The 13,268-nt window shown below is 39.8% G+C and overlaps 1 protein-coding gene across 5 annotated transcripts in view; it reads right to left on the bottom strand.

Moving 5' to 3' along the window:
- The window catches only part of LOC110839609 (limbic system-associated membrane protein-like), a 347,640-nt gene that overhangs the window by 82,032 nt on the left and 252,340 nt on the right, over window positions 1-13,268 (bottom strand). For all 5 annotated transcript variants that reach the window (XM_087351624.1, XM_087351620.1, XM_087351622.1 and 2 more), the window contains 2 exons: window positions 11,743-11,936; window positions 5,592-5,753 (listed from right to left, as the gene is read on the bottom strand). In XM_087351624.1, the coding sequence (XP_087207750.1) occupies window positions 5,592-5,753; window positions 11,743-11,936 (356 nt within the window). The remainder of the gene's footprint in view (window positions 1-5,591; window positions 5,754-11,742; window positions 11,937-13,268) is intronic.

Below are 13,268 nucleotides of genomic sequence, written 5' to 3'. Positions count from 1 at the left end.
AACCTACCCTAACCTAACTTAACCTAACCTGACCTAACCTAACTTAACCCAACAGGTGTAATACGCAACGAATTTTCGAAATAGAGCATGGATGGTCGGAAATTGCTAAAATTTTGAATGGACGTAGTGCCACAGGTATATAACAAAAATTCATACTCTTTCGTGTCACAACACTTGTAATAAATCCACACGAAGGCATCAAAGTCGCGAGGTGGAAAAAACGAGAAATCGGCCACGATCACCAACATCCGACATCATCAACAAGGAATTATGCAAAATGACGTTACTTTATATTTTCTAACTGGTGTTCATACGTGCACAGAAACGTCATAATACCGACAAATGCCCAAAATGACTGCAGAAATGTTATTATGCCGAAGAAATAGATAGTGATTACGGTTATCTAAGCGCGTTGTAGCTTCATACGTAATCATTCGCGCACAGAATTCACTATACGTAAATAAAGGTGTTACAATTGAATCCAAACACATTCAAATGACGGAAATTAAGAAAAACAATTAAATATCCAATATGAATTGCAATGATCAAAAACGTTTTCGAAAAGTATGCAACTGTTCGTACGCATTTAAAAGAGCGTACAGATGGCAGTATGTGTAAAATGACTTGTCGAATTAGACTGGTGATGGCGTGTTGTTGCAGACAGGTAAATCAATATCCCATCTAAGTTGCGATTGGTCGAAATCGGAGCACACAAATACACGAACTCTATCGGAGAAAACAATAACCGAAAATTACGTGGTTCGATTTGATTGGATAGACCCGTCACAATCACCTATCACATACGTGAGATAGATGTCAGCCCCGGAAGTGAAAGTCAGTCGATATTGATATTTGTCGAGAGGCAATGCAGTCTCCGTGAGATTTTGAATTTACCGAAGTGCTATTCACCTTCTTAATTTCAAGCTTTCGTACGTCTGTACTCAAACATATATGTTCATCGGGACAATTAGCAACATGTATTCCCTGCTATACATATGAAACTACTGTGTGCTTCGTATACTGAAGACGAGAGGAAGTTCTCCTTCCAGTGACGTATGCAAGATGGAGACAATTAGAACATTACACTTACGGTTTGATGTACGTGTGAATTGCCGAGATGTGGAATTAAACTCCGTGAATTACCTTTCGACAATACACGTATGCACAAAAGAGGCTTGTGTTTCCTATGGTGACAGCAAAGTAAACTCAACATGTACCTGGTTTAAAGGGGTTGGACGTGTCTAAATGTGACGTTTGTGTGTATATGTATACATATATATTTCTGACAAGCCTGTTCTTTGTAATATCTCGATACATTTTAAAATAAAAATTTTAAATGTGTACTAATAATTCTTAAGCGTAAGCAGACTTCAAATGCAATTAAACAACCACAGTTGCGGAAGAACATGCATAAGTGACGTGAGCCAAGATTCTTTTGATGATAAGAATAAGGTAAGAAATGTAAAATCTTTGAAGTGTAAAGCTATGGTAGTGAGAACATTGAAATATTTGAGTGTTTAGTATCCCACAATCGATAATAGAACTCACACAATACCATAACATAGACCATTTGCAACACGTCACTGCGCATCAAATTCAGCGCAGATGCCCCATTAACCTAACCTAACCTAACCCAACGTAACCCTACAGGAGTATTCTGCGTCAGCTGAACATGGCGCCCTGCGCACGAATTTTCGAAATATAACATGGATAGTCGGAAATTGCTAAAATTTTGAATGGACGTCGTGCCACAGGTATATAATAAGAATTCACAGTCTTTCGTGTCACAACACTTGTAATAAATTCACACCAAGGCATCAAAGTCGCGAGGTGGAAGGAACGCGTAATCTGTCAAAATCACCAATATCCGATTGTTTCATCAAGGTGTTATGCACTCGATATATTTTAAAAACAAATTAACATGTGTATTAATGGTACTTAAGCGTAAGCAGACCACACTTTCAAGTCAACTACTACAATTGCGTAAAATCAAACTTAAGTGACGTGAGCCGAGAATCTTTCGAGATCAACAAAAATGTAACCAGTGGAATGTCTTTGGTTCAATAATTTAAGAACATTGAAATATTTGAGTGTTTAATTTCCCGCAATCGAAAATAGAACAGAACATAATTGATGCATTAAAGTAGTCAACTTTAATCGTCACTGCGCATCAGCTACTGCGCAGATGCCCCGTTAAAATGATACTGAACTTGAATCAACCATGCATTTGCAACTAAACGTAACACAGTTCGACATGGCGTCGAGCTTGGTATCCAGCGTTTATTTCGCATTAACAAAAACGTATTTTCTTTGAAATGTAAGTTAAAAACACGAGTGGAAGAAAAAGTAAGGCTCGCAATTTAATAAGCACGTTTTAACCCAGATTTATGAGAAAATAAAGGAAAAGAAACTACAGCTCTCATTTCACCGCAGCTTCGACACTTAATTCGAACCGCCAACATCACGAGCGCTGTTCCACGAAATTCCGCTAGGCCGCAGACATAAGAAACACTGAAGGTACTCATTATGTACCGTACTCACAGTTTCCCGAATCCTCCCCCCCCCCCACCGTAGTTCATATTTCACGTACTTTGATTTTATATATCGACTCTATGATTGGTTGTTGCTGTAACTAGTTAGACGGTAGGATGAGTTAAGTATCGCTTTACTCACAATTTCATTTCTCTTTGTACATCGTGAATCTAAGAAAAAAAGCTGTAGAACTAGCTCGAATTTGAATTTTAAAAAAAATTCATTGCTACCACGATCTCGAGATTTATATATCCAAACAAATCAAAATAAAATAGTAGCAAATTTTATTGCGTTTTAGCAAAACTCAGTAGATATTACAAATCTTTAGAGATTTTCGTGTGGCTTGTAGTTAAGAAAGAATTGAACGCATGGTCGCAATTACTTCGCCTCTGTTCCGCTGTCAAGCTGAATAAAACCTCAAGCGACGTTTTCGGAATAATCTACCTGTACAGTGGTTTCATAAGATGAATTTTTCTTGATGACAAACGCACAGGTTTTAGATATAATTCCTTTTTTGGAGAAGGGAACAACATTGAATAAAAACGGGTAACAGGTAATTAATCCACAGCATGAATTGTATACAATAATTATTTCGCAAAGACTCGCAACTTACGGCCTCATTTCAAAAGCGCAGTTGAGGCAAATTAAACTTAAGACAGGACCAGGAGATACAAATAACAAACACTGAGTAGGCAGACGACAAGAGGCTTGACTGAAACCACAGATTATCTTGACGGTGAACTGACGGTTGTTTACGGTACGAACAAATTATTATTTCCACGAGTTTCATTTCATTACAGAAAAGAAACAAAGAGCTTAATACTCATGTCGTGGAATTGCACTTCTGTAAAAAAAAAAACATGGAAATAATTTAATTATTTTTCTCGAAACGAAGTCAGTTTTGCCTTTCGTAGCGTCCTTAAGCATCGTGTCACGTACATAAAATATTTTGGAGAGAGAGTTAAAGCTCCATGCATTTTTAGCCTCTCATTGCCACGCTCTAGTCAATATAACACAGGGGAAAAATGCTCTCCAGGCGTCTAGACGGACACCACAGTCTGCATGCACGTGGTGACAATGCGAAAACCAGCGTCACTTTCGAAAACCAAAAAGCGATCGCCCTGTGTTGATACAATCGGGAATGAAAACGTACAGAAATATATTTTTATTGTGTTCACGTAATGCAATTTGTGCAAAAAAATTCTTAATCACAGATCTTTAAAGTTGGATAAACACAGAACTTTAACACGACTTGTGGATAGAGAGTAACGCAGTTTTACTCAGGCAATTAACACGTATTTTTACCGCCACACTAAATTTCAGGAATGAATTACTACACTAGCAGGAATTTGCCAAAACTGAATATCCTCTTAACAAACACGAGATGAAGACATTAAATACAATTTCTTCCTTGAATAGCTTACCTTTTTTTTACTTTTAAGTATTTTCTCTGCTATTCGTGAAATATGAGGTACATCTTTCACATTGTAATTTTCATTTCATAATCAAAAAAGCAATTTCCCGCACATTTAGCGATTATAACAGCTAATTAATTGGTCTCGGTTCCGTTTAGATAATGGGAAGCTGACAGCTTTCATTTTCTTCTCAGTCTACAGGTTGTTCATTACCATCTGTTGTAATATTAATTCAGTCGCCCCAGAGAACAGGGAATTAGGTGGTCAGATCGTCCTAATGACTGTGGTGATACAACCGAGAAGCGAGGAGATTCAGTAGACAACATTTAACTCATGATTCAACTGCAGTTACACATGAATTTGAAAGAGGCTCTCTCCAGCAGCTCGATATAATCATATCTTACAACACTATTAGTGTTAATACAATGTGTCCGGTTACTTAGTTCGCCCAAGAATACCTAAGGCGTTAATGCAGGCGGTAAAGTTCTGAAATTGTACCGGGTAGGAATCTCCCCAGTGTTACGGCAACTGACGTTTTAATTTTTTTTTAAGCCTGTTCAAATTACTTCAGATAAAGTATAATTAAACAGGAAGGAAACCTGTCCCATCCCAACATCTTCGACGCTACAACGAGAGTTTCGATAATTAAAGTAAGAATCAATCAGACGATATAGCATTTACGCAATTGCAAATGAAAGAAAATAATTTCAAAGTGATATTAATAATTACGCATAAGCTTGGAGAAAGTCAAGTGGAAAGATAGGTCGGTACAGGATTTGATGGCAAATTGGCACTTTTGGATAACACGAATCAGTAACTAAAACATCCATAGTTTAAGTATTAATGCAGTAATTACCTGTTTGAATTATAAATGTGGGAGATTCTACGCTATGCACAGAACACTAACAATGCATGTGTGTTAGTTGAAACACAAGGCTGGAGAGACGTGCATAATCAGAAGGTCCGTAAAATTAGATTTTGGGTTGGAAAATATAAGGCAAGAGACCACTTGGAAGATAATATTAAAGTCGATCGTAGTGAAACCACGTTACACGGCATGCATGAGGCTCTGTGTGGGGGACTCTGGGAAGACGTTACGGGAATTTTGTAACAGAACTACAGATAGCTTCTAAAAAGGGCTCTGCCCCATTCATTTAGTCAAATAGTTGGTCTTGACAAAACACGACACAGATTTTCCAAAATACAAACGGCACCAGCAACCAGCAAAAGACTGCGGTGACGACTGGAACTGTTTGCTGAAATATCAATTCGATTCTGAAGGATTTTGACGATGGTGTTACACCAGGTTCAAACACAACGACCCACAAATGTCTATTGTTTCCAACAAGCACGAAGCCTGGTCTCCCGATATTCAGTCGTCAACGAAATGTAAATCTCACGCACAACATTTCTAATACAATTTCAGCAACTTTTGGTTTAGAAAATTTGCTGTCCAGCACAAAAAATCCGTCCTTTGCATTTCAAATGGCACAAACGCCATGCGTCTAGTTCACGTCCGTCTCGAGGTACCATGTCCGGAATCGATCTCAGACCTGCCGGGCACATTTCTTAAACGGAACCCACCTGGTGCTCGATCCAGCCGTAGTCGTTTGTTGGTATAACGAAATACTGAATGCAACTCACCTGGCACTCGTACGTGCCGTTGTCGCGTTTTTGTACGTATTTGATCTGTAAGTTCCAGTCGTCTCCTCCCTCTGTGTGAACAACTTGGAACCTCTCGTCGTTAGTGTAAGTGAAGAGGCCCGACGTGAGGATATGCCAGTCCCGACGCCTTATCCAGGATACCTGCAAAAACCAAAAACTACAAATCAAAAATTTGTTCGCAACAAATCTATTTTTAATCATTTTTTCCACTTCTGTGTAAATACACCATGTTAACTTATGTGTGGCTTGGTTTTTCACTCTCGAAAAACCTGGGTGTCTCCATCTTCGAGAAGTAAGACAAATATCGTCCTGATTCAGATTATTGCATTTCTGGGTCACGAGGTATCGAAAGTCGAGATTTTCGATCCATCGTTTGGAATTTTCCGGTCAACTGTAAATCTTCTCGGATATTAGCTCCTTCTTTGACCAAAATTTCGTAAAAACATTCCAAATTTGGGAACTACTTTTCCTTAAGAGTTTGCTTAATCCACATTACTGTGGTCTGAAATGACTCTTTAGAAACAAGGGAGAGATAATGTAATTCTGTGTTTTAACTTTCGTGTGTCGCGAATTTCTTTGCGAAAAGCGCTGAAGTCAAATACATAAGTCATTACGAGATGAATAAGCTTAAGTTCATTCATGTTTCAAACAGCTTATGACATGGATCCTAGAAGATTGCAAGTTGGAACGTGTAACTACCCAGAGTGCATCGTCTACTCGTGTGCTGTTAATGATGACGGATGACGCCGTGGGCCAGCATCTGCAAGGAGTGTACGTCCGTACGTCGGCACCGGCGAGAGAAAAACAAATGACGAGTTAGCTCACAGCCACAAGAGGAAATTACCATACTCACATAAAACAGTGCGTGGACCAACACAAATTCTTCCCTGTGCCTCCTGCACTGAAGGATATAAATTGTAGACTTGTCACACGCCCGAAACTGATTTGTGATCAGATTAACTCTTTCCACATTCCTCATCAAATATGGACAACAATATTGCTTCCTCATATCTGAGTTCATTTTCATTTTAAAAAGTTAGAAGAAAGAAATATTTCCTATAGTCTCTTTAACATTTGAAGTTTTGTGTTTTTTCATTAATATTATGGAAATATATTAACAAAGAAGGATATTACGACAGAAAAACACAATCTACTGAAATGTTTACACATGACGCACATTTAAAGCTTCCACAGTTAATATAATAACATGACCCCGAGAAGAATGTTGTTTAAGTTTCTCGACGACGTAAATGCATTTACCTTATATCTCCGTATTTAATATCACTCTCTTTCCCAACAGCACCACACGAAAAATGGAACTACATGTTACCCCAGTCAATTTGTAATTTATTTTGTTTTGCATACTTTGTACTCAGTTATTCTAGCGAAAATTCTGAACGCAGAGGAACTAGGAAGGAACGAATCACTGTGTATTTAAAAGCAGGTCACACTGAATGGAGGTAGATATGTAGATCTTAATGAGATCTATTGTGTCACACAATGACATGCGTGCACATGAAACACTGTCGAGAACAACGATCAATTCATTTTGGTCTTCATACGAGGTGCGATCGGAAGGTTTCCAGACTGCGCGTATAAAAACCCGTACACTTATCTCAGGTATTAAATTCATCCATCACCCTCGAAGTAGTTCCCCTGGGAGTGAACACAACGATCCCAGCGCCGCTGCCAAGCCTGGAAGCATCCCTGGAAATCTTTCTTTGTCAGCCTGTCAAGCACCATCTGCGATTCTGCCTGAATATCTTGCCAAAGACTCGCCAAAACGGCTACGGAAACCTATGAAATGCTAAAGCAAGCATTTGGGGAGTCCGCAATGGGTCGTGCACAAACTTTTGTGTGGCATTCACGTTTTAAAAATGGCCGAACCTCTGTCGATGATGACGAGCGTTCTGGACGACCATCTTCGAGCACAACGCCCGAAAATGTTACGAAGATTCGGCAGGCCATTCACGAAGATCGACGTCGTACCATCAACGACTTGTGCGACATTGTTGGGATAGGCTATGGGACCTGTCAGCTGATTCTAAATGAAGAACTCCACATGCGACGCATCCTGTCTGAGGACCAGAAGCAGAATCGACTTCTCGTTTGTCAGGAGCTCAAAGATCTTGCAAGAACCGACCCCAACTTCCTTTCTAAGCTCCGTGTGACTTCTTCCTCTTCCCAAAGATGAAAATTCAGCTAAAGGGAAGGAGATTTGAGACGATAGAAGAGATTCAGGCAGAATCGCAGATGGTGCTTGACAGGCTGACAAAGAAAGATTTCCAGGGATGCTTCCAGGCTTGGCAGCGGCGCTGGGATCGTTGTGTTCACTCCCAGGGGAACTACTTCGAGGGTGATGGATGAATTTAATACCTGAGATAAGTGTACGGGTTTTTATACGCGCAGTCTGGAAACTTTCCGATCGCACCTCGTAAATAAGTTAGTGTGAAATGTGAAAGATGAGGAATAACCACTTTCTAGCCTATTCAATTCCGTGTTTCTCCGAAGCAAATTTCCATCTCGTTTCCAAGTATTACGTCACAAGTATCATCAGTATGGCTTTCTCGAAAAAATGAGGTACGTTTTATGCATACTTTATTTCAGAAATAGAAGCATTTCAGAGTTTTGGTGAGCGTGAGAATTTTATAGAATCAAAACACAATCTTCAAAGGAGTGGTTTCGTTTTCATCTTCCGTAAGATCCTATGCGTAAACTTTGTTTCAAAACACAAATTACTATAACTTACTTTCATGTGTTTATCATGTATGGCATTATACATGGATACGTTGTAATATGCTTTGAAATGTTAGAGGAACAAAATTAAAGTACGTGAAATTCGTGAAATTGTGAACTTAAAGGCAGATGTTCAAACAAGAAATTCTACGAAGTACAGACTGGGTACACCAACTTTCCTCAACTTATGCATAACAAAGCCAGCAGGAGTTGGCAAATTAGTGGCTTATTTTCCCAATAGCCACAGTTACACAGGTATTTCAAGTTTGTCATATATAGACATAACCTCAAAGTCTTCGACAGCAGCAAACTTTAGCATGGCTGGTATGTATGACATTAAATTATTAATTACCTCGATGAAATTGAACGATCAGTGATCTACAGACTTCGAGCGACCATTTTAACGGGATATTTGGTTGAATAAAAATTTACTTGGATATTATCCATCGTCTAGTAATAAAACGTAAAAAACGTAAAACGACGTTTCGGAGATGGGGCTCTATCTCCGTCTTCAGGTTCCTACTCAGTTGGGCCCACTAGATAGAGCTAATCCCTATCTCTATCTAGTGGGCCCAACTGAGTAGGAACCTGAAGACGGAGATAAAGCCCCATCTCCGAAACGTCGTTTTACGTTTTTTACGTTTTATTACTAGACGATGGATAATATCCAAGTAAATTTTTATTCAATTGACTCTTCACCATCGTCAAGAAGTTTTAGATTTGGGATATTTGGTCCTATTTTTCAGTAATGTTCGTTAAACGTAAGGTGTGTTCCCAATAACGCTACGTTTGTATATTAGTAGAATTACAAACAAAATAGTTAGCCTTCAAATAATTGCTACGTAACATGCATACATATTTGAAATGCTAGTTTTACAATTACACATGAAAGCGGACATTTAAGAAAGTAATTTGAACTTATATAAACCTACATAAACCTCAAAATGGTAATAAATAGCTCAAGATAGAATTTAATAGAGGGTTCATTTGAATGTGTTACAGATCTTCATTCTTTATGAAAACAGGAAATGATCTGACAGCTATCAACTTTCTACGAAACACACTGCGCCAAGTTGTTAATTATTAAATTGGTTAGATACGAGGTTTATAAACAGTAAAGATCGTATTCAGAATGTTGAGTGTCGTGTTCTGGAAAGAGGATTTTCAACTAGCCTGCCCGTGCTATACCCGTTTCAACACGATAACCACTTGCTTTCAATGCAAACTTATTTAGATCAGTGATTATAACAGCCAGGCAGGACGCTTGTATGTGTAATGCTTACCAACATGAACAGAATTGTAACATTTGGGAGAAAACAGAAATGCACAAGGTGTATAAAACGGGCGCAGATTGGGAAGGCACGTCTTTTAGAAATAACAACTAGTCCTGAACTCCAAAATCGAAATGTATTTCAGCGAAGATTTCTGCTCGAGATTGGGATGGGGTTTTACCACATATATGGGCTAATTAACTTTGTTTTGAGGCTATCTGCTTTTAAAAAATCATCTATTATAACTTTACATATACGAGGTGCGATCGGAAAGTTTCAAGACTGGGTCAATAGAGGGCGAACCGGATGTAGTACGAGCTTCTGCCGCTAGGGGGTGCGGCCTACATTCATAGTGAATCAGTGTGCCAGCCGGCATCATCGAATTAGCATTTGTTTCTTAGTTACGGGCGTTTTGGTAGTGCATTACACCGAACCTCCTGCGATTTCGGAATGGCGTGTGCATCAAATTTTGCCAAAGACTCGCCAAAACGGCTACGGAAACCTATGAAATGCTAAAGCAAGCATTTGGGGAGTCCGCAATGGGTCGTGCACAAACGTTTGTGTGGCATTCACGTTTTAAAAATGGCCGAACCTCTGTCGATGATGACGAGCGTTCTGGACGACCATCTTCGATTAATACCTGAGATAAGTGTACGGGTTTTTATACGCGCAGTCTGGAAACATTTCGAACGCACCTCGTATTTCCTCAGAAATGGCACATGGCTCAAGGATCACGCACTGTTATGATATAACGTCATTTAAATTATTTTGGCGATACTGTAAACATAGAAATACAGGTGGAGTGTTGTATATTTTAGATTACAATCAGTTATGTTCTTTTATGTGCCATATATATCTGCAGCAGGGCTTTCCACGCCAGTCTGACAGGCAGCGTTTTTTTTGTTGTCAAAGAATTTTTTGTACGCCTACTCTGAGGCGGAATTGACACTCTTTGTTGATGTTATAGTCTCTTGCATTTTAACAATATATAATCCACCTGGCCACTTTACAATCTGGCAAATGTAAGTTTTGATGGAACCCCGCTACGTTTCACGAACATTGCTCTTTGAATTTTGACTAAAAGGTCAGGCCTATATTAAACCTTGCCAATATTAATATTCAAGTCAATATTTTTTTTTATTCTGAAGCCCACTGACAGCGCCTCTATACAGACTTGTCCATACCGATTCCTGTTTTATGATACGATGGCTACGTTTATTTGTAATTCGGTGCCCTGCTTTGCGCACCTGTACAGATCAACCACAAAGGCTTCTGGTACGCCCTCGTGTTTTATTTACTCCTAAGAATATAAAGACGCAAGTAACCTTACAAGCCTGGCGCCGGATGCCGCGAGACGAGCAGTACTCATTTCTTTCCCCCATCGGAACACAGCGCGACTCCGCCAAACGCCTAAACGGAGCGGTTTTCCTGAGGGTAGCAAAAGCCTTGGACACCGTATGAGCCAAAAACATTCTCTGTAACCCAACCTTCCTACACATCCCGTCCGACCCGGTGTAAAACAGCCCCATACCTTGACTGAACAGAGTCTCAAACGTGCTTCAGTTAGCCACATCCACGAGTCATGGTGTGGGGTCTCGGGGTGGCCACGACGGACTCCACGTAATCGACGTACCTATACAGTCTCCGCCCCTAACATTTTGATTGGTTGTTTTAAATGATTTACCTATAAATAAATGACATCTTATATTTTGCATGAATTCGCCCTTAATTACGTTTATGGTTGGTTGGTTATCGTGGACCGACATTTGGGAACGGTGGAGCGAGTTGTTGGCAGGGACGAAGTTTAATTACGCAATGTGTGACCTACCTAAGAATGGTACGATAAAAACTACTGTGAAATCTGGGAAGAAGAATGAAGAAGTCGGATTATGACTTAATTCACTTTAAAAAGGCGCGGATGCTGTGTTTAAACGACACGGACAATATAGACTAACGCTTGCTACACTACGATTACGTTTATAGCAAATTAACACTGTCTGCAAGAAGTTAATATCACACCAACCGCTATGTCCTACCGCATTGTACCTTGCGATCTTGAAAAGAAGTTTTTTTTTTTTTTTAGAATAATATTAAATCGGGGGATGTGGTCGTCTCATACTTACGGGTCGCTCTCCCAGGTTCCTCACGCGGCAGTGCAGGAACGCCGTTCCTCCGAGCTGCGCCGTCACGTTTGTGACCAGGTTGTTATCGAAGACAGGATCATTTCCGTCTCCTCTCGATTTCCCAAAATTCGGATGACCAAGGTTTTTCGATCCAGGGTACCGTTCTGTGCTTCTCTCCCCCAGCTCATGTGAATCTGGAACAGATTAAATATAATTTTAAGCTGGAACTCGACCCCTTACTGTAACAGTGGACTAAGCTTCCGAGAGTTTTAAAGCGTTCTTTTTCCTGAAATTCAAAAAATTCGGCTGTAAAATGAAGATCGTATTTGTACGTCTTCCGGTATGAATGTTCACTTTCGAAACCACGACAGTTCATACTGAAAAATCTACTTGGGAAGACACCGGAAGTTTTCGAATGAGTTCGCCGGACATGTAGCGCCCATTGAGCTGATATAAACTGTGTAGTAGAAATTGCTTGTAAAGCCTGAAAAAAGATCTAGGTGTAGATGGAATAATAATATTAAAATGCATCTTAGGGAAATATGGCCGGGGTTACGTGTATTGGATTCATATACCAGCTCAGAGACCGGAGTGAACTTTTCTAAGCAGGAGTGACTGATTAGTCACTGCTGGTCTCCACTTCTCTTTTAGTGACCAAGCTTCTTACACGAGGATATTTCTTCCCACAGCCCGTATTCGTCCATAGTGGCATCACTTCATTTCCGTCATCAGTATTACCGAGATACCTCAGCGCTCCGTAACTAAACCGAGAATGAATTCCGGACGCTACTTCATCCAGGCGTCTTCCGGTGGGTCGGACGATATGACTCTAGTCCGTTCTGAATTCAACACACAGCATTCATCTGTTTCCGGTTCACGGTTTCACTTAATGCCAATACGCATTAATATGACATCTTAACGATTTTAAATTCATAACTGATATGATTATTGTTAAGTTATTAAAAGTATTAATTATTGTTCAAGCTCCCTGAATATGGCCGACATAGGCCGATCTGATGTGAATGGTGGGAAATATTTGTTTGTTACAAAACTATTAATGAAACAAAGTTCTGGGAAGATCTAGGCTTCGCTGTAAACAGTATTATAATGCCATCTAGAGGAAATACGAGGTGGTAGGGTGTGAGGTGGATTGATCTGTCTTAGTACAAGGACCGATGGCGAGCTCTTGTGAACTCGATACCGTGAGAGACGAGGAAATTGACTCAGTGAGTGCATATCTTTTGAAAACTGAACATCAAAGCTCGTCATAGTACGAGATCCTGAGAAGCAATTCAGTCCAGGTTAGAGACCACGTCGTCGTACGTCACTAATATCAACTTTTTTATTATAATGCCGTCTCAGTGTCGGGCTTGGAAATAACCGCTTTAAAAGTGGTTCAACAATTTTTGACCACAGGGTCAGTCCACATCAGATCAACTCAGAAAAGGTACATTTTCAACCCAACCCCTTAAAGTGCCAGATTTTACTGCCATAAGGTACATAGATTTGTGACAGCAAACATCCAA

Source organism: Zootermopsis nevadensis, unplaced genomic scaffold, assembly GCF_977971745.1.
Source record: "Zootermopsis nevadensis isolate Lab colony 2312 unplaced genomic scaffold, Znev_1.0 Znev_ptg000019l, whole genome shotgun sequence".
NCBI classification, from domain to species: domain Eukaryota; kingdom Metazoa; phylum Arthropoda; class Insecta; order Blattodea; family Termopsidae; genus Zootermopsis; species Zootermopsis nevadensis.
The sequence above is the reverse complement of the archived record's forward strand: the minus strand, read 5'-3'. Positions and strand labels throughout refer to the sequence as shown.